We start from the raw sequence: 25,235 nt of genomic DNA on the forward strand, positions 1-25,235 counted from the left end.
GACCAGAGGTTAGTAACCGCTCTAGGAACAAGTGGCGGCTGCCATGCTAACAACTGCGAGTCTCAGCCCGCCGAGCCTTACCTCGGACCCTCTAGATGACACGAGTGGCACCAGATTGCTTACATTACAGAGGTGGAAAGCAAAGGCTCAGAGCAAACCAGCGAGAGCTACACGACAAAGCTGCAGTCCTGAACAGGATCCAGCCTGTTTAACGTGTAACGACTAACATATTTACAAGAGCAACTTCACAGAGACTTGACAGACGAGAGGATTTGCATTTACTGTCTACCTCTTGCTCCCCCTATTAAATCTTCGCTTCCCCTGACCCGGAAGATTTGCTGCGGCATTTCCCGCTGCTCTCTCCCCATTTATAGATGTGAATCTACTGCAATGGCCAGTGCTTCAAGGTGGCCACGAAGGGACACCACCAGTTCGATTGCACCTACTGGGTTCCCAGTCTGCAGCAGGCTGATATGCTCGAGCTGGAGATGTTACTGTGACCTGGGCTCTGATTTAGAGACAAGAACCCACATGCAGCTTGACAAGCCATTATATATCACAGTGAGACATCACTTAACATTAGCTGCCATCTAGGAAGCCTGTCAAAGCACATTTTGTTAGGAAAAACTTAAATCAAATACCTGTCTCCTGCTGAAAGCATAAATCCTTTTAAACCTATGATATATACAATACAGTGTACTCCTCCTGTTTAGATCATATTCTTAGATTTTTAAGTCTTTTAGTAATATTGCTCTTTTATTGATGAATAGTCAAAAAATGTTTCTTCTCTGAAAGACAATAAAAGCTTTCCCCCCCCTTTTTTTTTTTCTGAAGCAACCAATATTCACATCTCAACAGAGACAAATTCAAGCACCAACAGGGACCATCTGTAGCTCCGGACAGCTGCAGTGTAACATTCAATCACATTTTAGACCTTAAAACCAGAGTGAAGCATTTTACCAGCCCTGCTGGACCTTCCTGGCTATTCAACACTCCTCCCCATGCACGGGAAACATCTCAGTGCAGCCACTGAAACAGCGCTTCATTCAGAGAAGGCACCAAATAACAACCCACAATACATAGATCAGGCTACAAATGAACTGACTGAAGCAAGATCTGGGGGAGCTGGACACAACACATCACAGAATCATCCTCTCTCAGAGCTCAGCCTGTCCTTGCCCAGAGAACACAGCAGCTCGAGTCCTCTCCTCACAGCTCGGCCCTGGCTTCCCAGCAGGGTTACTGGGGCAGGCAAGTCTCCCACCCACCCAGACCCCCCTGTACTTCAGAATACACATTCAGGGAGGGGAACCCCCCTGCACAGCTATAATATAATGCACCAATTTCAATTAAAAAAAAAAAAAGTAATAAAGAAGCCTTTCACCTACCTGAACTCATTCTGCCCAACTTGTCCCAGAGTTCATCAGCCCTGCACGTCCCCAACACACAGTCGTCGTCGTCGTCGTCCTCTACCTCTGCCCCACAGGGCTCAGCTGCCCCTCATCACCCTGCCCAGCAGCGGCTGACGGGTCACACCTGCCTGGCCCCTCAGCCCCGCTCCCCTCCGCACGCCGCACCCAGCACAGCTGCTTCAACTGGAGACGCTTCAGTTTTCCTTGCATTTACCTAATCCAAGGCTTGAACTTCTGTTACCTCTCAGCTATGCAAAAATGTACTCATGTACCCCTGCCATGTATTCCTTTCCTTTTCCTCAAGGAAAGAGCTTAAGTTAATAGATGTTACTTAAAAACAGGTTAAAAGTATATACAGGCTGTTATTGCTATCAGTCAGTGTAAGATTGCTCAACAAATTTCAGAAACACACTCATTTGCCCAAGCCCTGCGTGTTTATGGGATGTAGGGCAGCAGTCAGGGTACCTACTGCAAGCCCAGTGACCTACCCAGCTAGCACAGGACTGAAAGCCCTCCCTGGCAACCTGCGGTTTAGCTGGACCGATTTACCTGGTGCAACTGGGAGTACAAGGGAACTTTACCAATGACCAAAAGTGGCTAGAGAATCGGGCGAAGGAAAAGGTCTGCATTTCAGTGCCTTGGCACGTGGCCCATTTTGAATGCTGAACATCATTACAGCCATGTAGTTGGGCTTAAGTGTTAATGTAACAAGCCACTAATTGCTTCAGAAACTGTTGATCTCAGTCAGGTCCCAAATCCGTGAGGTGCATGATCATCTCAGTAACTTTTAGCCCAGAAGAGTTCCTCTGCCTCTAGCAGCATTACTCAAGTGCTTAAACTAATGCACGTGCTTAAATCCTTTAACTGACTTGGGGCTGTAATGAACAATTTAATAACGGCAGAACAGGCTATTTGATCATCTTCAGGATTTTAAAAGGTATATTTTGTCTCTGGTTTCTTAAATGAAGTTTCATTTTTTATCTTGGAACAGAATAGTTATCCACTGACCTTAACATCTGCACTTTGTCTTCCCCGTTTATTTCTGTAGAAAAAAGCAATTATACGCAGCTTCAGATCAGTGCTGCAAGTGAAGTTAACTTACAGTTGGGACCAGTTTAAATAAATTCACAAAAAATTAAAACAGATTTCTGCTTTTCTTAATCGTTTCCTTTAACTGCCTTCTCACCCCTCTGCTAGGGGCAAATTTTTGCAATGGTGGAATTAAGATGGAAAGGTCCCCCAATAAAACTTGCCTCATCAACTTAGAATATATAAATGGAAATTCATGCGACTTCTGAGCTGATACACAAATGCATGCGCCTCTTGTTCTGCCCTGTCAGAGGCCCATGAAGGAACCTATTGCTCCCCTGGCTGGCAGTTTTTTAATGTCTTTTGTCTTCAGGACACGGCAATATCTAAGGGCACCCAGCCTGCTCTCAGCTTGGTATGCACAGCAGGACTTCTTTTTTCTGAGTTTCTGACCCTCCAAATGAAAGTGGACTATGGCCCTTTAGTACACATGCAAGCATTCATATAGGATTATGGTAATGCTTTAAAGTAAGCGATTACTTCAAAAAGACACCTGAGGTACAAAGAAAGCGTCCTGGCAAGGAAATTCACCTGTTTAGTCATGTGCGTGGAAAACGAGTTGTGTAGTGACGCACCTCCCAGAGGGCCCGGAGCACATTAGCCCTCTCAAGTACAGAAGTTACTACTTCTGTTTCCTACTTTTGTTGGACTCATTTGAAGCCTAGGACTCGCTCAGCCTTGGGCTTATGGAGAACTTTTTAATGGAAAGTGCAACTACTTTGTTCCATTTCCCTCCCACCCCAAAAATCTAAAATCAGAAAACATCAGTTAAACTAAATACGAAATAACACTCACGGTGTCTATGTAGTAGGTGCCCATCAGGACTCCGTGCTTGCCAGGAACCTCCTCTGTCTTTACTCTTTTGGTACCTGTTCTCTGCTACGTCCTGTTCTCTGCCATCACTGTCCATATTCTTTCATCTATGCTGTATTTTTGGTCTTATGTCTAAGGCTGTCCTGAAGCACATGTGAAACACACTGTACACACATGGCACTGTTGACTTTTGAGTCTCAGCTCCTCCTTCAGCACATTCCAGCTCCTGGAGACAAGGGATGACAGGAAAATCTCACCTTAAGCTTTCTTAATATGACCATATCGCCCTGGTAATCTTAGAGAAAGAACTAAAAGCTCTGAAATAACTGCCAAGGCATAAAAGACCCAAAGTCAAAATATAACTAGGGCAGAATATATTGCTCGTAATGCTATGTTCTATTCTTTTGGATGGCAAGCCAATCTCACAGTCTGTGGTACACAATCACACTTGCTGGGCAGTAACAAAAATATATAACTAATCTTAGGCAGACGGCGTAACTCCTGGAGACGGGCTCTCTACTTACAGTGTTCGTTGGAGCCCAAACCCACTTCACCAAAACCTGAGAACTTACTTATCTAGCCCTACTTTTTCAGGCTGAAGCCAATAGGAAAAAGAGGTACATTTAATCCAGACCAACTTGTTCGTCTCAATACAAAGGCATCTTTTATTACAAACAAATCAAATCAAGTAAATCAGAGCATAAAATACAAATATACAAAGTGCTTTTGAATTTTCTGAACGTTACTGCCATAGGCAGTAACAACAACAATTCGGGTTCAAGTACCTGAACCACAAAAAGAAGAATTCAAACCTACTACCTCCTCGTGTGTATACATTCGAAGTGTGTGCAGCAGGTATTTGCACTTACGAACCATTATTATATCATTTGCAAATACTGCTTCAGATTCAACAAGGCGTGTGACTTTACATTTTCAACCATCTATTTATTTCCTTTCAAGTAAAGATAATATGCACAGTAAAACAATCTGATATAAATAAATTCACAAAGGCAAACAGTACATGTCAAAAAAAGATTTCAGTTCTAGCTTACATAGTAAAAAACTCTAAATTTTCCTTGTATTTATAAAAAATAGCAGATTTATACTAGTATAGACAGTATTAAAAAAATAATTTGCATCTTCACTATTAAGATGATCTATTAAAAGTAGTCTCAGAATAAATAGCAACAAAAGTTAAATTTAATATTTTTCTTAACTAAGGCTGAGGTTTAAAAATCAAATCCTACGTTCATATACATGTGTATGATTTAACATGTATAAGAAAGAGGATTTGACCCCTTGTTTTTTGAAAGTAACAACAAAAGTGCAGGTATTGTCTAAAACGTAAGTTGATTTGTTCTTGGACTGGTGGGTGGCAAAGCTTTTACACCTCTTTTGACTTCATGTGGGAATACAGCCCCAAATATATCTTCATGGTATCGCTTTTGGCTCTGCAAAAAAAGAAAGGAAACCCAAGAGATTAATTACCTACTGCTAGCTCCTCCTTATGTGACAGATAAGTAACCAAAAGGTCATTTACATTCGTATGAGTGGTTCTGTGATAGCGGACTTGTGTTACTGTCAAAAAAAGGAACCTGTCTGAATCCCAGACACACGTGCTCCAGGACGAGATCTGGTAACAAAGGGGTCCTAAAAAGCCAGCAGAGCCAGGCACCGTGTTCGCAGTGACGGGCCCACTAACTTCCTAAACCCACTTTCCTCCATTGGCACAACAAAGTCTCAAACTCTTGATGTTCCAGACACACTGCAAAGCTGATGTCCAGGACCAAAGTGAGACATTGGGGAAAATGGTAGATGTAAGAGAAGAACCTGATGTGTCGGTCTTACACCCCAACCAAACAGAAACTATGTGTTTTAAATCACAGTGGGTGCACTAAGCTGATCACTTAAAGCTTTTTCCCTCATGCATTGTGCTGAAGAGAAGTTCACAGCAGCCCGCAAGATCTTGAGTGTGGCTTTCAAGACTTCTGTAACCCCTCCCGGAACACTGTCTGACTGGACAGAATGCCTTGCATATCACAGCATACCTTGAGCTGGAAGAAATACTCCTCTGCCTGCTGCTCATTGAGGTTCAGTTTTTTTGCAAGCATCCCTTTCAAAGTCTGAGCAACATCCTTGGCCATGCGTACATCTCCACAGACATAGAGGTGCCCTTCCTCCTTATGCAAGAGGTTGCACACTTTGGTGTCCAACATGCTTTGAAGAATATCTTGAACGTAGACCTTAGAAACAGAAAAAGAATCATTAGACAGGTTTCTTAAATGCTACTTTGGCTATTGGCTTTTCTAAATTCAGCGTGATTCTATGTAGTAAGGTTCTAAATGCCCTGTCTATTCCTTCTGTGCGTTGCACCACAGCAAAGGAGAAGAAAAATGTCTTTGTGCTGTCTTTACAAGCCCCAGCTTTGGAGGCTAGACCTGTCTCCTGATTAAACTAGAGCAGACTAAGGCTCTTCTCTTTTAGAGCCAGTTACAACTGCCAAAGTCTCCTAACTTGCCAGGAGAGTAGCATAGCTAAAAAGAAGATAGCATAAGTGCTGCTGTTTTCTCCAGTCAAGATTTCATGTAAGCAAAATTAATTTCCAGGGTCACTGTGTCATTGAAATGCTGACAAATGGCCGGAGCCAGCTCATCTGTCACCCATGGGCCAATCAAATCCTGCAAAATTTAACGTTTCTGAAAATGTTCCAGCTTCTAGTTTCAAAGGCTGTTTGCACTTAAAGTTTTGATTATTTGTCTGTTATGCCTCTCTATATGGCAGTGAGGGTTTTATATTTATATGGTTCACTGAAGTTCTGGTGAGATTCTCCTTTATTTTGAAGGAGCGGGGCCTTTTCTCACTTGTTCACAATACACTGAAACAAAATGCTAACTTTTTTTAAAGAACATTGTTAAACAGGGCCCGAATCTGAACTTCAGGGACCGTTCTGAAAGGAGCCAACCCTCAAAGAACAAAGGAACCGGCCTTACTTTTGCTTGGCCAGGTTGTCTGGAGTAAGCTGTGTAGATGTCTGTCAGGACACCCTTCCTCTTCATTTCCTCAGTTTCTTCTTTGTAGATGTGATCCATGTCTGGTTGCCGGCAGCCAAACAATAATGTCATGTCACCACCTTTGATCCCTGAAACCAACATCGGAAAGTTGGTCATCTTTCCTGGTAAGGCCTATTATCTCTTACGCCTATTCCCCATAGAGGGCCCCTTTGTCACAGTAACTGCTGTGTACAGCGCTCTGTACAGCTACTTTCTAATTAGCCTTTCTCACTGAACACCTGAGAAGGACAGCGCGTGTGTCTGTGTGTGACAGCTGGTGATTTTAGGGTCTTGCAGTAGGATTGAACCTGCCCAAGCCCTTGGAGAACTATGTGGAATCACCTGTTGGAGCAGGTTCCCCAAATGGGCTAACACCGGCAGGCAGAGGCGTTTCCTCTCCAGACTGTGGCCCCTGTGTGAGCTCCTGGGGCAGTCAATGAACATACAGTGCTTCCAAGGAGACATAGGCTGCTCCCTCCAAGTGACCAAATACCTCAAGACCACCAGAATGGTCTCAAGTGGGATGGATTAGCTGTTTCAGTGCAGCGTTCAGTCATTCTCAGGATTACAAATCTCTACGGGGTTTACTTGGCTAATGCTTCTGGGTGTCTCCATCTGCAGAGATTTTGTCTGGAGGACTAGGGATGTCTTCTGCTGCTGTATGAGTTATGGCCTCCCCCTTGTGGCAATGCCCATAAGTACCTTTCTCTTCCAAGTCATAGAGACGCTGCTGCCAGAAACTTCTGAAGGGAGCAATTCCTGTCCCTGGGCCGATCAGAATGCACGGCTTGGTTGGCTCCTCTGGGAGCTGGAATTCATTAGCACTAAAATGCAAAAAAATGTTAATTAGTTTATGACTGACTCCTCAGTGTCAGTTCCCTGAATGATTTTGAATAGCACAGCTTAAGATACCAATTTGAAAACAGTAATGGGGCTTAACTTGGTGACGGTTGCTTGTTTCCTTAGCTTTACCTGCTCTACAGCGAATAGGCTGACAGTGCAGGTGCTGCCATTTGAATAGAATTCTTTCAGAACTTTCTAGTGATTTATGATTTTAGTCAACATAGGACATGGTAACAGGTCTCATCTCTGGAAGACAGGGAGTTCCCTCTCCTCAAACTCAGATATTCTAACTTGCACTCACCAGTCACTTGAAAATCATATGCAAACAATGAAAAAACCACTGAAGAAGCTGAACTAAGAACTGCTGTTTGGGTTTATTTTCTTTTTCCTTTTTTCTCTGTCATACACTCACCTGCGTATAAAGCATGGGACTATTTCATTCAGAGCTATTGTATTCAGCCATGTGCTGCAAACTCCATGGTGCAAAGGCCCTTGTCCATCTAATCGGAGCAAAGGAAAATACCTCTGTCAGTATTCACAAGCTCTCAGGTTTTTAAAAAATCACAATTTATATTTTAAATTATGGTTTTTAAATAAGCATATATCTAGTAATGATTTGTAAAACAAGGATACCCTGATGATGATGCAGGATTTCAGCAAATCCTGACACAGTATGAACATCTGCACTGCAGTATATTATCCTGCGTGTATCACAATACAAACTTGTTACAGACACGCTTCATGGCAAGAGGCAGACACAGGTTTTTTTCTGAACCACAATGCAGCCTAAAAGTCATTTAATTAAGAGACAAATGAAAAGAACAATTGATTACCTCTTGTCCTGTAGTTTACAACTGCAACTGTCAGATGAATCTCTCTGGGTGTCATGTCACAGGAGGAACTGACAGAATAGTAGCGGGGTTTCAGAAACGGCAGCTGAGTCAGTAAGAAAGCTGTTGAGACCTCAGCAGAAGGAAACTCTTCCAGGACCTCCAGGATGTTCGGGCTGTTGTAAAACTTCCATTTATTGTATTCCTCTGTGCTCTATAAGGCAAAGGCCACCATCACAATGTTACCAGGTCATGCTGAGTTCAGGAGAGCAGGGATATTCGAAGTGTCACTCATAAATAAGATTCCTGCTTTATATTCCATTAAATATGCAGGCAAATGAACTGGGAATTCTCAAAACTTGGCCTAGATCAGTACTGGGGTTCCTAAGAAATCGTTTAATTTTTCAGAACAGAAGTACAGAACACCCACTATAATTTTCTCAGATACTGGCTCTCTCGGTGAGGATGTAGTAACTGAAGCAGAATCTGTTTCTCAGCCCCCTGCTGTGGGACAGCCACAAAACTGTATGGGCCCAGGCCCTGATACCTACTGAGCCTTGCTGAACCCAGCAGGAGAAGCAAGCACTTACCACACCTCTGAGTCATTGGTTACTTAAAGTGACATCCCTCTTACTCTCACGGTATCAAAAATATCTACCAGCTCCCCTCCAGCCCTCCACCTGCAAACTGTAAGGTCTTTTAATGGTGTATCATCAGAAACCACCATGAGGCGGGTAAGAGAAACAGGCAGGCAAAATGACCCACCCAGAACCACACAGGAAACATCAGATCTGAAGAAAGGTCGATTCCCAAGCTGAGCCACAAGACCACCCTTTCTCTCACTGTGGTTGGTTTTACAAGCACACAGAACATGTAGCAGAGGAGTAAAAATCAAGCACCAACACTACAAAAATTTCTTAAGCTTCAGCTACACAGTAAAAGGGCATCAGGTGGCCCAGTATACAGCACTTCTAACATAAACCTAGCCCTTACACTGACCTGACATAAAACTTCCAGTCTCTGTTTGTCCCCTTCCGCTGTTACCAGCTGGGAGAGTTTTTTTAGCAGTTGTTGGGAGGGTGGAGTAGTGATATCAAGCAAGTATGTCAAAGCCTCAGGGAGTGTGCAGGCTGGAATCTTTTTGTCACTTGTCCAGTAGCCACCTGGAAATGAGGGAAATAGAAGAACACTTGGCAATTCCCATGGCATTTGACAGCTGTAGAGCTTTGCAAAACTCAGTGTCCTTCAAAATACGACTTCAGACTAGGTTGCAGAAGGTCTAGACCACAGGGCCCTTCTGAAAAGGCATTAATGTGAGGGTTCAAACTTTTTGTAAGGGGAGGATCTGATGCAGAGAATTGCATGATAACAAAACACCACTTTAAAATGCAAAGCCTTTCGTCTGAGGAAATAATCTTTCTGTGTGTCACAATTCTCTGATTTAGCAGACTGTTCCTACTTAGATGGAAAAGACAGTTATGACATGTAAATCTATTTTAGGACTCTGATATGTAGCAACATATTCTGTTGATTAATTTAATTGCGGTCCAGGGCCAATTTAGCAACTGAATTACAAACAGTGTCAACGTAGGATAACTAAAACAAACACACACTGGTGAAGATACCATGGACTGCCAGAGTATGCAAAATCAGAATCGATAATTATAAGAATAACTAAAAGTACTAGCAAAAACCTACTGAAACTTAAGAAAAGGAAAATAGAATCAAATTCAGTCTATAAAAATTCTCAGGAGTTTTAGAGAAATCTGTCAAACACTTCTGTTACTCTGTCTAAAGAGAACCAACTTACCATCAGTGCGGGTTTCAAGTCTGATAGTCTGATCAGCTGGAGGAGCATCTTTCACACGTGCAATGAGGCCATGGACTAATTCTGGCTGGTTGCCTGGGAAAATCCCGATATGTTCCCCGGGCAGGTAGCGCACTTCCTGATTAGTCTCACAGGAAAGCTTAACTAGAATGGTAACACGACTAGATATAGAAAAAAAGAGATCAGACAGACCTTGGTTACGTCGACAGGATTTCCCTTGAATTACACAGAAAAGGAATAAATCTGAAGTGACAGTTGGCAAAGGCTTACTTGTGTTCATAACCAAATTATCAGACCAGCATAGTACTTTGCGGAGGCTTAAACAGATAATAGCCAGATATGTGAAGTACTTGTATCAAAACAAATAAGATACTGAAGTGCTGCCTGATCTGTCCAGGATATAATAAATATGCCCGCAATCAGCCAATGAAAGGAAGTGCAGCTCTGTGAAGACTGAATAGCTCACATCTTAAACCAGCTCAGAGGACTTCCCATAAGATGACTGTATTTAGAACAGGGATGAGAGAGGCCTACCAGGGGATGTTGAAGCGGCATTCAGGGATGCTATTTCTAAGACAGATGTTAGCACTGATTACCCTTTTGTATTTCTCTGTGTATTGTCTTGTCTCAGCTTGCTTTGCAGTGCAACTGAATACAGCCGTTTCTTGCACTATACCTTTTCCCTTTTTTTTCTTTGTTTCTGCTAAGGGGCAATTTTCCCCCTAAAAGAAGTAAAAATTTAGCTGGCATGTAGCATACCCAGCAAGGGAGAGGGACCATGAACATGACCTTCTGCATTTAGTAGGTGTCAAAGTGCCATACCACAAAGTTATTTAGTTTCCTGCATACCAGAGATTCTACTGGGAAGTTGCTCCTATCTAAATCAGAGATAAGACTGTATGTGGTATTGTATTGTAGTATGTAATCTAGTGGGTGATTTACTTCTGCTAATGAAGGTACAAAATTCACATATAGTTCTTAATAACTGCAGGGAGGAGGTGTTTATAACCAGGCATTTCAGATGATTAAGATATTAGTAAAACGTAGTATTGCAATATTCAAGAGAGTGAGGTATCATACCTGGATTTTAAACTTTGAAGATTCTGTCTGAATGTCAGCTTCATGGGAATTATATTCTTGGCATGAATGTTTGCAAGAGCTGTTGAAAAAAGAGGACATGACTCATGGCATTTTTGTGATTAGGTTTGTTTAAAATTTCTTCAAATAATATGCAGAAAAGAACCGAAGCATGCTTGCCCTAGAATGCGATATACTTTTAGTCAGTTTTGTGTCCTATATGCATGCCTCCTCTGACTAAAAGTAGTTAATCTCAGCTTCTGTTCTTCTGGGCTTGTCTAAATATGTGCTAGTTCTCATGTTCTGATGTTATTGTGCTGGACAGATAATAATTCATCCAATGTGAGCCAATGTTTTTTTTTCTGACCACTGTACTTTACTATATGAATTTTATCATCCTGCAGGACCAATATTACTTATAGAAAACCTTTACAGTTCAGACCTATCTGAAGCAAAATGGACAGAGGAAGTGGAAGGTGGGAGGTAATACCTTTAGCCAAGTCCATGGTTTGAGAGTCATGCACTATCCTGTAATTCTTAGGGTCCCAGCTTTCATTAGAGGTATATATCTCGGGCAACTGAATACTGTTTTTCCCACGGATGTTAAAAATGTCACAGGCAGTCTAGAAAAAAAGAAAAAAATAAGGCTATTCATGGTAAAAAAGTATTCTTAGTGCTCTCATAATCCTAATGGAGACATAAGAATTTCATGGATTGCTATTGTTTATTGATTCTGTTGAGTTCAGTGATGTTACATTGAGTTCAGTAAAGTTCTGCTTCTATACCTGTCCAGCTAAAAAAGCTCTATTTCGAAAAATTCTGTCTGATGCTACCACCCTTGTTCATACTGAGCACCCCGCTATCCAAAAGGTTTCATGGAACTTTATGTGAATATTAAAAAATAATAGAAAAGGGGCTAAGTTCCCTCTTCAATTTAGGCCAGCAGTAGAAAAGAGGGGAGTTCAACATTCAGATATAAATCCAGATGTTTATTTTCCTTCATTTTCCCCCATTTTTATGGGATACTAGTGTATACTGAAGTAAAACGAATGAATGAACGAACTAAAATATGAGCTAATTATTTATATAGTCACCTTGAATGCACTGACAGCCCATGTGCGAAAGGCTTCTTCTTGCCCGTTGAGTTCATCTCCTTCACCTACTGGAGTGAGCTGAGAAGCCCCTAGCTGGGCCAGTTTTTGGTCAATGGCATGAGCAAAGGCACAGAACTCTGGATACATGCTGGACCCCAAACCAAACACAGCGTATCTGCAGAAGAAGATAAAAATAAGATCACTATGTTATGCTAAATGAAATGCAAAAGGACTCAATCACATGCAAACCAAATTAAAAAGTATTTTTACCTGATTTTTCTTCCCAGCAATTTCAGGGTGAGCAAGGAGTTCTTCAAGGTCTGTATAAAAATTCATACAATACTTAAGGTTAGAAAAATACTCTGATTAAAAACAGAAGTGAGACCCTGAAGCATATCTTACTCAAGTGCATGGGACAAATGAAAGGGTTGTCTTTGGTCTCAGTCTTTGAGTTAAGCCTCATATATACTTCTGAGGTGAATAGTACCTTTCCATTATTTGGAGAATCTCCATTTCCGAAGGTGCTAGTAACCACCAGCAGAAGTGTTTCTTTTTCCAGGTCACAGATGTTGTATTCATCCATGCACAGAACCTGGAAGACGTGAAGCTCATGAGAAATTGCTGGCAGACATAAGAACTAGCATCAGATATCTCTGTGATAGTCAGATGACTGTTCACCAAATTTACAAAGCATTATACCATACAAAATCAAAGTTCTAGTCCAACTTGTATTTACCGCACCTTCAAAACATAGGTTTAGGACAATGAAAAAGCTTGCAGAAGCTGATAAAACTAGCCAAACTTCTTTCTCTCCATTTAGCGTTGATGATTTATGTTCTCTTACCTTAGTGTTGAAGGCACAGTTGAACAAGCTGCAGAGATTGTTGGCTAGTGTTTCAGATTTCCCAGTCTCTGTTGCATAGATTACAGTGACCTTGGACCTGGTTGCCATTGTTTGTCGCATGAGTGAAGATGCAAAGAGTACAGCCCTGAGAAAAAGAATTATCACATATAATTTTTAATATACCTACACAGTAATTTAGATTCATTCACAGACAAGCTAGGAAAGACTGATTTGAGCATGGCTTTTCCTTGGAAGATTGTTCAGAAACAATACACTATAGATAGCCCTGAATAAGAATCTTAGATATGAGTATCACCTAACTGTGGATATGTAAGTCTATGATTCAAACAATTCAAGTGGTATCTACTCTAATAATTATTTTTTTTAAAAAGTGGAACAGAAACATCACAAGACTAGAATAGTTAGACAAAAACATGAATAATTTTATTTGAACAACTTACTTTGCCAACACACTAAACTTTATTTCATTTTTTCTTGGCCTCCGGGTCTCATCATGCCAGACATGTGTTTTCCATGCATCCACCTTTTAAAAAAAAAAAAAAGTTAAGCTTCAGGTAAGAAATGTAAAATAGTAAACGCACAATTTGTGTATCTTTGAAAGAGCCAGATTGACTAGAATCTGTATATACAATCATAGACTCATAGAATGGTTTGGGTTGGAAGGGACCTTTAGAGGTCACCTAGTCCAAGCCCCCCCTGCAGTGAGCAAGGAGATCTTCAGCTAGGTCAGGCTGCTCAGAGCCCCATCCAGCCTGACCTTGAATGTTACAGCTTGAGAATTCAACAGAACTAACATAAACTTCCACAGTATAATAGATACTGCCTGCTGTTTATGAATCTCTCTGGTGAACTTTCACTACCCATTATTCATTATTGTTATTCAGACTTCTTCAGGTCCCATATAATCATCTGCGCTGCTGAAGTTGTCTATAGAATCATATATTTTCTTTTTATAATGTGTACCTGGTAGTAATAGAATGGAGTGAGGACATAGTTCAACATCTCCTGGTGGAACACGGGAGTTATGCTCCCTGACATAGGAGGTACAATCCACACCCAGTCAGCTGGGCAGCCTCCTCGCACACGGTACTCATTCTGCATGTACTTCATGAAGGACTCAGCAGCTGAGTGGTGATCCATGATAGTCACATTTTGTTTCTAGAATAAATGCAAAAAGACAGACATACATTAAAAAGCCCATTCCACTTTCCTTCCTGATATAGTTAAAGTAATCTTTTTGCTTTGGTTAATATTTCAAGGAATTTATACAATGCCAGCAAATATATACCGTCAGCAACTACTATTTAGATACAGATTGAAATGGACCTTTGATTGAGGATTCTTTTTGTTCTTTTGTAGCATCAGCATTTTTTTTCCCCAGCACTGGGGGTGCATGCTGAAAAGCCCCCGATTCATTTTCACCCATCTTTCATATTGTTATGATATGTTAAATGAACTGTAATTGTAAATAAAATCTATTAATGCAATGGCTTTACATAGATTGTGACACTTAGACAAATGTATTAAAAAGATGAACAATCTCGCCTTTAACTTCCTTTTCTTTTTCTCTCCCTTCTCCCAAGATCTTTTTCTGGCAAGAACAGGAAATGTGGGCTCCTCTACTTCCCCAGGTGTAAATCAAGAATAACTCTATTGGAATTACATTGATAACCTCTATTGAGCATTGGTCCACCGGCACTGTATTTGTAAAAATCTGTTATAAGTGAAAGGAAAAAGGGACACACAATATTCAGTGTCACTCCAGATACCAGTCGTGTTGACTTACGTGGAAGCTATAAAGCACAGCCACATTTATCTCTACAACAGCTCGGTCTTTCCATAATGATGAAAGGTTGTTTGTTTCCAGTCCCATTCTTCTTCCTACCTCCTACATGTAAAAAAGAGAGAGAAAAGGGAAAAGCAACTTTACTACATGGGACTTCAGCATCATGATTTCTCCATCTCATCACATTAATATGCAGCAAAAAGTATTGCAGAAGGGGGAAGAGTCAATCTTGTGCTGGGGAAAGTGATGGCAGCAGAAACATTTGAGATTAGAGGTAAACTTAAATTACGGTGTTCTGGTTCTTGAGGCTATTCCAGTTTGGTGAAACAGGGCGTGGTCCTCCTCTGGTCTAAATGGTTTAAAAAGTGGCAGTATCTTATTATAACCCCACATTATTAGTTTGTACTGGTGAGGTGCCCAAGACCTGCAGCTAACAACCACTGTCTCATCAACATCAGACTGGAACTGACATAAATATACCTCTGAGAAATCATAGAATGGCGGGGGTTGGAAGGGACCTCTGGAGATCATCCTGTCCCACCCCCTGCGTGAGCAGGCACCCCCAGAGCAGGGGCACAGGGCCGCGTCCAGGCGGGGTGTGAATGTCTCCAGGGAAGGGACCCCACAGCCTCTCTGGGCAGCCTGTGCCCCTGCTCTGGCACCCGCACAGCAAAGGGGTTTTTTCTCATATTGAGGTGGAACTTCCTGTGTTCCAGCTTGTGATCATTGCCCCATGTCCTCTCATTGGGCACTAATGAAAGTGTACAGAGACCAAAAGTCTCTGTATCAGCAGGACTCAGGGTAAAATTGGGGAAGAATTCCCTGTGGACAGCATTTTCTGTATTTTTTTTACCATTGCAATTTCACCATTCCAGCCAGGTATTTGGAACAGATACTGTCAGAACACTGTAAACACAGTCATACAATCTGGCAGTCATAATCTTGGCAGAAATTCAAGATGTTCCACAATAGTCAGGATATTGTGTCAGATTAGCACTGCAGTGTTAGCGTGATGTAAACACAAGCTCATCCCAGCAAAGACTGTTAGCCTCTCTTTTTCAAAAGCATTCCACCCACCACGTTCATTCCCTTCGTGAATCAACAAACTTCTACTTCAGAAGATTACCTTCAGGATGTTGTATCGCTGAACATCACAGAGGTCTCGCACTCCTATCTCTGTCCCCATGTACCAGCCATTGAAAGGACAACCAGTAAATTCTAGGCCTCCCACCTCAAGAAGCATGTTGGCAACAGCAGGCAGCGCATACCACTTCAGGTCTAACTCCTTAAACCATTCATACCTGTTAAAAAAGCATTTTGATTTATTACTTTATGTGTCTTCCTCCTTTAGGCGATAACCAGAAAAGAAAGACTACTACCTCTAGGAGGAATGAGCCATGAAGCACAGTCTGCAAAAGCACATTTTGCTTGCAGATTTTGTTTACCATGTGGTAACTGGGAGTTGCCAGCTAAAGAAACTGCAGAGCAGTATTAGAGAGTTCTGCAATCTGCAGGCCACTTTCAATGCAAACGCGAAGACAAAAACGAGAGAAAGGCAACAAACATTTTGTTATGAGTGCAGCTGTATTTTACACGTGTATTACACCGGCATAAGAAATTATGATTTATTGAATTCTGAATATGATTGAAAAGTAGATTGGGAAAAAAAAGATTTCCAATGAAACTGCTATAGGCTTCCTTAATTTAAATCTCATAGCATTGTTCTAACAGGCATTTTATCTTTCAGGACAATTTACCGTAATTTCATCCTAACAAAGAACTCATAAAATGACTGCTGCAGGCACAGGCTAATAACCTGCCAAGGTGAGGCAGAGACAAAAATGCAATTATCTAAATCTTGTGTGCTTACTTTGGATGCTCCATTGGCACTTCAAGGATAATTTCTGGCGGGATTTCAAATATTTCTGGGTCTTGGCCGTTTGCTTGGAGAACAAGTGGAACTACATCAAAGCGGCCATATTTCGGCTTCCACCCAAGCTCGATGCACAACTATAAATAAAGTACATTTGGGTTTTGTAGGTTCCCCCCCACATTTGAAGACAAAAGAATGTTAATGCTCTAAAACCTGCTGAGGCACATTCTAACTGATAAAAGTTATCTTATCCAAACAATGTTGAGACAAGTTCAAGTACTGATTGTGTCCCTGACTTAAGGGGAGATGGAGGGGTGTATTTTTATATCACGATTGTATGAAATTATCCGGCCTGCACCTAGAACCTGTGGGGCAGAACATCCCATTCACTCCTTACCACCACACTTCCCTCCCACTCTGCATAAACATACAAGAAAAATTAAAAAGACCGATGGGTTAAATAAGATGGAAAGCAGTTATGATTCTGTATTTGGAACTGTACCCGTGTGAACTCCAGACTGGCAGGGTCTCCTATAATAGACCCATCTGGCATCTGATATCCAGCATATCGGATGAGCTGGCTGTTCCAGACACGGAAATCGTGTTTCCCATCAGTCCTCTGGGGGAAGACAGTGATGGCTGATCTGCCCAGAGAGACAATCAAATCCCGTTATACCACAGCAGCACATCAAACACATTCTAATTATTAAGACATAAATTGTTACCAACAGCAATTATATTTCAAAAATAAACATCAGTAGAAATAAAATCATTCATCCTCTCTGAATCTTCAAATCATCTCTTTCCCCAGGAATTACAAAAGATTTTGCAACATCAGCAATGAAAATTACAAAATTTCAAAACGGTTGATGGTACACATGAGAGGAACACATAAGTACCAGGAGAATTGCAAGCAGAGACAAGTTGTCAAAATATTCAGATTGACTATTTCAGGTCTTATGTATAGTTTTGAATCCAGATCTGGATGTGATCTTTGTTGTTTAAAATGAAAGAGACCTACCTTATATTTCCATTGTTGGTGGCATACTGAATATGGCGACAGATATGCTCAAACATTTCCTTCGCTGTTTTACAATCACGTGCATCAAACACCTATATGTTTCCAAAAGAAACGTAAAGAAAAAAATTGATTTTGAAGCAGTAATGTAAGCTCATTATTATTCTTATGCAGTTAAGGAAAGGAAAGATTAAGGAAAGAATTGAGATGAAAAATCAATATTTCTCAATTTAATTGTAGCTCCACAAGGAAAGGTTCATTTTTATTGTTCTTATATGCATCATTTTCACACTTAATAATCCTGCAAGGACCAAGGCGTGCACCTGGTTCCATGACATAGTTGGTTCCTATGTGGGCACTCTACACGTTTTCATTCAACTATGAGGCAGAGAACTAAAAAAAAAAGATGTTGATGAACTGTACATATGTACAGGAGGGAGCAGTCCTCATTTGAAGCAACTGGCATATTTTACCAAAGTAAAGGACATTCATCTGATTTACAGCAGATGACTATTTGGCCCATAAGGTCTAGGCTCATAGGTTACCTGTAGATTGGACCACTGGATTCTCCCAATACACCTAGGCGCGTTCCTCCAGGCTAGTTTGGCGGCAAAGATCAGTTCATCCTTTGTCAAATGGTAGGTTCCTGTTGTTTCTATCTCCTTGGTCACTGTTTCCAGTCGGCCCAGGTGTTCTTCTATTTTTGGCCTTTTGAACAGGAAACAGCCATGGAAAGAAGCAATCAGATTTTCATTACTTAGAACTGATTTAAACTGCAGACGTTCTTCTTATGTACTGGGTCAAGAAGAGCACAGGCATTGCTGAAGCCATAAAGCTTTTGAGCATCCTTCTGCCCGAGAAGACTTCTACTTACATCGCTGATTTTTATCTGCCAGGATGCAGGCAGATTTCCAGGGAGGGGATTAGCATCCAGACAGGCTGAGATATGGCAAGTTTGGATAAACACCGAGAAACCTGTCCCTGTTACAAATCTACGCTCTCTGGATGTGAAACAGGTCAACATAAAATACTCTATCCTTTATGAAAACATCCATCACCTCATGAAATCAGCAACTGCACTGTGCTTTGGCTGTGAGAAGTCACCGTCATCTCCTGCCCACCTCCCCTCTATTGCACCACACTTTTGTCCCCAAAGCATAGCTGTTATCTGTTGCAGCAGTCTAGGGTCTGAGATTTTTATCAGAAAGCAGGGGGTATTCTAGGTAGAGGGATGAATTAAGTACATAGGACTCTGACTGAGGATTGCTGCAGAGAATTTATCCTGGCTTCAGAATTTAGGAACTGTCCTTATTAGAGTTCAAATGACAGAGTTTACTAGCCTAATGAACAACCTAACACACTAGAAATTTAAGTAGCCATCACAAGCTTTTCTGTGTAAGTTTAAATTCGGATTTTCTAGATTGGTTTGGAAAAAACTGTCAAATCACAAGCAAGTGAAAAGGAGAGAACAGGCTAGCTTCAGCCCAAGAGTAGGATTGTAGTGACTGTCCTCTCAGCGTTCTATTATTTTCACAGGGACACAGCTCTTCTGAGCAAAGTAGGACTTTCATTCCTAAAAGGAAGCGCTGAGCAATTCCTTTGTCAGGGAAACCAATTCTAAAATTCTTTAGTTTGATAACAGAGAATGAAGTCAAAACATCAGGAAATATTTATCACAGCAGACAAAAATTGTTTTGTTGGCTTAGAGGCAGAATGAAAATAGCCTGCACTGTCTGAGAGTTTTCACATTTTCAGCAAGATGAAAGATCAAGGGCAAGTATGTAAGATAGTGTAAATCATTGTGATCAAATAACCATGAGCAGAAACACAATGATGTGCAAATGTAATACGCTGGCAAGTGAGTACAGCCTGTGTGTAAGACAGGGACTTTCAGAAAGATTCAGATGGAAGAAGGCTTTGTAGACGAGTTCAAAGTGTCTGAAGAAGTAGCCATTATGTAGCTGAGTCCCTTTGAAAGTCTGATAACGTTTTATAATGGCATGACCAAACATTGAATTGTCACTTGAAAGCTTGCCATGTGAATTCTTCGTCACTGCAAACTCTTGGACCTCAACCAGATATTCCAGCATTTCCTGCAACAAAATGTCTCTGTACCATGTCCATTTTTGCAAAAACACAAACCTCTTTTCTGAAGCTAGAGCATCCCCCTCAGCAAGCTCAGTAAGCTTATGTTGATGATAGCACAGAGCAAGGTTGAGAAGCAAGAGACTGGCACTCCAACCTTTGGCTAAAGCCTTGAGAGTCAAAACAGAGAACAAAAGAACACAGAGGAACAGCACAAACAGAAAGCACCGTCTGCATTATTCACATCTAAGACTGGTCTGAGTAGGAGCTAATCCCTTTAATGTCGAATGTTAGGAAAACGGAAGGTAACATTCTTAATGATCGTAAAGGTCTTTTCCAACCTAAATGACTCTATGATTCTATGATTCTGTAAAGGAGTCCTATCCACGCTGCTTATTATAAATGTACTATAATGTAACACACTCAGAAGGGATGGGGTTGAGGAATGCACTGTACAGAGTTAATTTCTGTATTCCCAAGACCTGGAATTGGCAGATATAGATATGAATAGTTTTATTTACCTTTTCTAATAGTCCTTATCTATTTTTGAATGCATGCCATGTAATGGGATAGTTACTGATAGCTGCAAAGAAACCAAACACTATAGTCTCACACACAGACAGGTAGGTAGAGGACGTTTATACCAAAAATGAAGGTGCAGTTGGCTTACTCTTTAAATGAATTGTAGTACTGCTTGATAAAGTCTATTGCCTGAGGTAAAAGCTCTGCTGGTGGAACTGGCCCATCTCTAGTACCTCTCACCAGGCCCTTTGGGGTCATGAGTGCCCCTTGGCAGGCTTTGGTCCGGCAGTTGATAACCTGAAAAACAATGAAATGTCAAAAACCAATGTTGTACTCTGTACCTTTTTGAAGTTATGAAAAATTACTGTTCAGGCTTCTATATCTTACCTCCTTTGCTGTCAGATGTAGTGTGTCCAGTAAGCTGGATCCATTTTCCAAGTTTCTCACTTTTACATGCATTGGACATCTGGATATTTGCTTTGAAGCTTTGATATAATTTTGGGGAGGGTTCTGGACAAGAAAAGATAAAAACACATACTGTCTTCAGACCTATCAAATATCTTAAAGCCTCACTTTTGATTTTATTTGACCATTAAAATGCTACAGATTCAATTCAAGAGACTAGGTATAAATGTGATCCTCTCTGACATGTGTGTTTATTCATTTGAATACAAAACCGTTGACCTAATCCACAATTTGGTATGGAATGGGAAAAAAAAAGTATTTTTTTAATAGCCAAACATTATCTGCCACTGCAAACACCTTTTAAATTTCAATAAGGCCTCTTAATATAATAGTCATAGTCTCAGGAAAACAGACAATTTTAGAGAAACGACATATTTGTTACTAAAGGCTGCATTTTCAAAGGTGAATAACGGAATCAGGCACTTCAGTCTCTGGGGGACGCATCTTTTCCTTAAGTCTTATCAAAGCTCCTTTTTGTTCAGAAAGGATATTTCACCCAAAGATCTCACAGCAGTCATAACCTCATGTAACCAGTTAGTCCTCGCATAAGAACTTTGAGAAGTTGTGAGCAGTAAGCACCACCCGTGTGAGCTGTTAATATCAAACAATGAGACGAGAAACTGACCTCTCTCCCATCGCTGGCCTTTGCTGAAGTTATGATAGGCGGCATCTCTGTCTGCTTCTTGCTCAGATCATATAATTTGGCATCATCATTTTCTAAGCTTTAAAAGAGAAAAAGACAATTCAGTATAATGCAATGTGCTTAGTTTTTGATAGTTTTACCCACAGCATCAGTATGGAGATGCTCAGAGCTGTCTCTGAAAGATGTCCTGAGTCAATCAGTCAACCATTCGCAGCAGCGTGAGGGACAGAGTGGACTAGAAGTCAATAGTAAAGCTACAATTGCCCTTTTCAGATCAGTACGTGGGAAGGAAAATAACAGATATGGCCTGGAATGGTACAGGTTGAGTAGTATCATTGCTGTAAGCTAAACAAAGGACATCTGTACAATTATGATCTGGCCAGAAAATACTCTGAGGAAATAAACAAAGAGGTTGAAATCTTCAGGGAAATGCATGAAAATTTCATCTAGGTCCAGTCTCCAGCCCACTGAGCAAATAACATACTTTTATATTAATTTCCATTTTTTCCCTGCACTGTCTTACTTTCTGAACTCCTACTTTTTAATTTGGATATCAGGTTTCAGAAGATGCTCAAAAACATCCAGGAGGCATCCAGACCACAAACTCCAAAGAAACCCCTTAGTTTGGAGAGGGCAATGATGTGTTTTAGCTAGCAGAGCATGTGATCACTCACTTCCACTAGGCAGCTTCACGAATCTTCACATTTGAATATAAACTACTTTAAGCAGTGACAGGAAAGGGTAAGGAATGGGTATAGAAAGAAGTGATATGCAATAGAAAACTGAAATCAATAACAGCCTGAAAACAGAGAAGTTTAATATGCATGTGCAATTTATCTTACCCAGCATCTTGTATGAATTGTATCACAGAACTACTTTACCAACTTAATTACAGCATTAATAATCACTTTGCTAATGTTTATAGCATACATGTGCCTCCTAAGTTCTGGCATACATGAAACCATTATAACACAGCAAATAAATTTCAAACTATGAAAGAGAAAGTAAGATGGTTTCACTTAATATCTTCCCTTTTCAAATGAAAGAGAAACCATGAAACCACTAAAAGACAAACTTCTTACCCATGGATCTTCCCATTTTTCTCCACGTTATTATTGATGTCCTTCTCTTCAGAGAACTGGCTCTTAGCAGCACGAGGTTTGAATACAAAATGCCATGGGCACATCATTTTGTATGCTTTATTTATGATTCTAGTTCACAGTGCTGAAATCTTGTTTTGGGTGTGTGGGTACACCTCTGAGGAGGGAAAAAAACCACAAAGGTCAGTTTTTAACTAAGAAACTCACCAGACTAACCGTTCTGATCTAATTAACATCCTGTTTTTAAAAATGATAACAGCTTGACTCTTAGAATAGTAATACTAAAACTAACAGTTCTCTTTGACGGTGTAATGCTGAAGTCATGCCTTACTCTAAAATACCTTCAAGAGTATTTCAATTGGTCTGTGATTTCGAATTGATCTGTAAATTAACCAAAACATTTTGCAATGTATTCATCTGCCAGAGACGAATGGAATTCTGAGATTCTGAATTCTGTATTTTGTAAGATATATATACATAGCACATATTTGAATGTAACATATAGCATTTATATAAGAACATACAAAGTTTAATGCTACTCATTTTAACATATTTTCTGCTAATTTCTGATGCTAAATTGGATTTTTGTACAACGGGAGGTGTGACAGAAGAAAAAGAGCAAACTAGTAAATTGCTAGGTAAAGCAGAATTAGCCTCAGCATTTGAATCTGGTTCATAACAGAAATCAAAAACGGACATTAAAAAAATACTAAAGATAAAGAAAATATACATTGCCACATATTCCTGATGTAAATGATGTATTATTTTGTTATTTATATTGCTTTTTCAGTAAAAGTTAAAGTTTATATTGCTGGGGCCCCAAGATGCTGTCTGCTGTAGAAATCACACAAGAAAAGAAATCCATTCAACTATCTGCAGAAACTTGTAAGGTGTTAGAACTTGTCTGTTTCTCCAAGTAAAAGAAATAGTGTGTAATAATAATTTCTCTACAGTTACAAAATATGAACAAATCTAAATTACTATTCTGCAATAAAAAAATGCTGCAGTGTGCATATAACAGAGAGGGAAAAGAGAGAAGGGAAGGGGAAGGGGGGGAGAGAGAAGGGAGGGGTGAAAGAAAGAAACCCCCACCCCCCAAAAAGAGAAAAAAAATACACATAAAAAAGCAAAAGAAGAAAAAAAGAAAAAATAAGAGAAAAAATGAAACGAAAAAAGATGAAAAAAAAGGAAAAGAAAGAAAAGAAAATAGAGAAGACTCCCATTTTCCATTCACTGGTATTCAGAGTAAGACCTTGCTTGCTTTTCATGTTCTCCACAACAGGGTTCTTTAAGTAACATTTACAGTATTACCTGTTACACACACAAACCTTTAAATCAGCAGAAAGGGGGGTGAAGTTTCCTGAGCAGCAGGACAGCTTGGAAACAGAGCAGGAGACTGATTCCAATACTTTTTTCCTAAAACAGAAAAAAAACCCTGAAGTTTGCCATATAATTACTTCACTTGGAGCCGCAGTACATGAATCACAAACTGAACACTCAGACACAGTGCTGTCTTACCCTGCTCTTGTGAGAGATTTTTCCAAACCCACTAGGAGACAGTCTTCTGTGACAAAGTTTCTTTCCTTAATCTCTCCTGCTCTGTATCCCTCCTGTGAGGCAAAAGCATTTTATACTCCAGAACCAGGTTACACACGGATAGCGGTCGAAAGGGGAATCCCAGAATGACCCGCATTTCTGTCAGACCCGGAGGGCGTGTAGCTGATGTGCTGCTGCACTATTACATAATATGCGTGATGGGAGGGAGAGCAGCAACTAGTTCCTGATGTTATGAGCATCCCCTCCTTCCTGCACAGTGTGCTGCAACCTTGATTTCTATATGACCTCAGTGATAAGGACAGTGTATCACACTGAACAGTTTTTGCAACCTTGCAGGCAATGTTAAAATAAAATTTAAAAATCCTTAAAGAACTCTTAGATTTTGTCACTGGATGGTCATTCTCCTATACATTAAACTAGCAGCTGTAGAAAGAGAGTAAGCAACTTCAGGAGAAATTTTACAGAACCATAGAGCTTTAGGGTATGGACCAGTAAATCATTTTAAATGGTGATTATAACAAAGGACAGGTATTTTAAGTTTAAAAGAAATATATTACTTCCTTATTTTTTATGAGGTTTTAAAGGACCTTTCTCAATAGAGTTTTTGTAGCATTTCTTCCTCTCCAGAGCTCCCTTTTCTATCTGTCGCTGCCTGTGAGGTTTGTCCCTTTGTGTTTTTCCAACATACTAGAAAAACTGGAAGGAAACTGCAACTCCCTGAAGTATGAACTATTCAAACCACATTGTATAGGTGAATATCAGAAGGACAGCTAGATGATGAAGACGGGATTATTAAGCTGATTTTCAATTTTAGACAACATGTGGAATTGACATGTTACAGAATCAGGTTTCTATCTGCTGTCTGAAAGCCACAAGCAATGCCGGAGCCAAGGGTGGCATGCGGTATGAAGTGCTTCCCGGCAACTGCAGACTCAGAAATGCTGTGGTATGCCAGTGCACTCTCAAGGATTTTGTCCTGAGTTACTTGTTCACTGATACTACGTACGATTATTCTAAGAAAACTGTTTAGAACTGTTTTCAAATTAAAGACAAGTCTAAAATCTGCTGACTAATGCAAGGTCAAAATCATTACAATGATAACTAGAGAAAGATTTACAGCTGCTAATTAAAGATCTACTGAAACAAGGCATAAGGCTGCAAGAGGAAACAAGGAAACACATATTCTCTTTTTATCTGTCACATTTTTACAGGACAGGCTTGGGCAAGGCATTTTCTTTTTTCTGTCTCTAGTTTCTAGTGCTTGTGCAAAGCACTCCTCGAGGTA

General features: G+C 40.5%; 1 protein-coding gene across 1 annotated transcript; it reads right to left on the reverse strand.

The window, feature by feature from the left end:
- Positions 1 to 3,958: 3,958 nt before the first annotated feature.
- Positions 3,959 to 22,496, reverse strand: NOS2 (nitric oxide synthase 2). Its single transcript, XM_064467673.1, has 26 exons — positions 22,376 to 22,496; positions 21,276 to 21,372; positions 20,573 to 20,695; positions 20,334 to 20,482; positions 18,124 to 18,286; positions 17,582 to 17,673; positions 17,063 to 17,204; positions 16,558 to 16,697; positions 15,814 to 15,988; positions 14,688 to 14,789; positions 13,865 to 14,059; positions 13,342 to 13,424; positions 12,881 to 13,025; positions 12,524 to 12,628; positions 12,307 to 12,356; positions 12,037 to 12,211; positions 11,433 to 11,565; positions 10,946 to 11,024; positions 9,848 to 10,026; positions 9,037 to 9,200; positions 8,041 to 8,251; positions 7,620 to 7,707; positions 7,067 to 7,188; positions 6,305 to 6,453; positions 5,363 to 5,557; positions 3,959 to 4,765 (listed from the first exon to the last, which is right to left on the reverse strand). The coding sequence occupies exons 1-26, from the start codon at positions 22,480 to 22,482 to the stop codon at positions 4,652 to 4,654; spliced, it is 3,477 nt and encodes a 1,158-aa protein (XP_064323743.1). The 5' UTR covers positions 22,483 to 22,496; the 3' UTR covers positions 3,959 to 4,651.
- Between the last annotated feature and the right edge of the window lie 2,739 nt (positions 22,497 to 25,235).

Source organism: Phalacrocorax carbo, chromosome 17 (assembly GCF_963921805.1).
Source record: "Phalacrocorax carbo chromosome 17, bPhaCar2.1, whole genome shotgun sequence".
NCBI lineage: Eukaryota > Metazoa > Chordata > Aves > Suliformes > Phalacrocoracidae > Phalacrocorax > Phalacrocorax carbo.

Coding starts and splice junctions, on each gene's coding strand:
- NOS2 (XM_064467673.1), bottom strand. CDS start 22,482: ATGATGTGCCCATGGCATTTTGTATTCAAACCTCGTGCTGCTAAGAGC. Junction 14,060..14,687: donor CTGTGCTTTATAGCTTCCAC/GTAAGTCAACAC, acceptor CATTTATTCTAG/AAACAAAATGTGACTATCAT. Junction 9,201..9,847: donor ACTTGAAACCCGCACTGATG/GTAAGTTGGTTC, acceptor CCTCATTTCCAG/GTGGCTACTGGACAAGTGAC.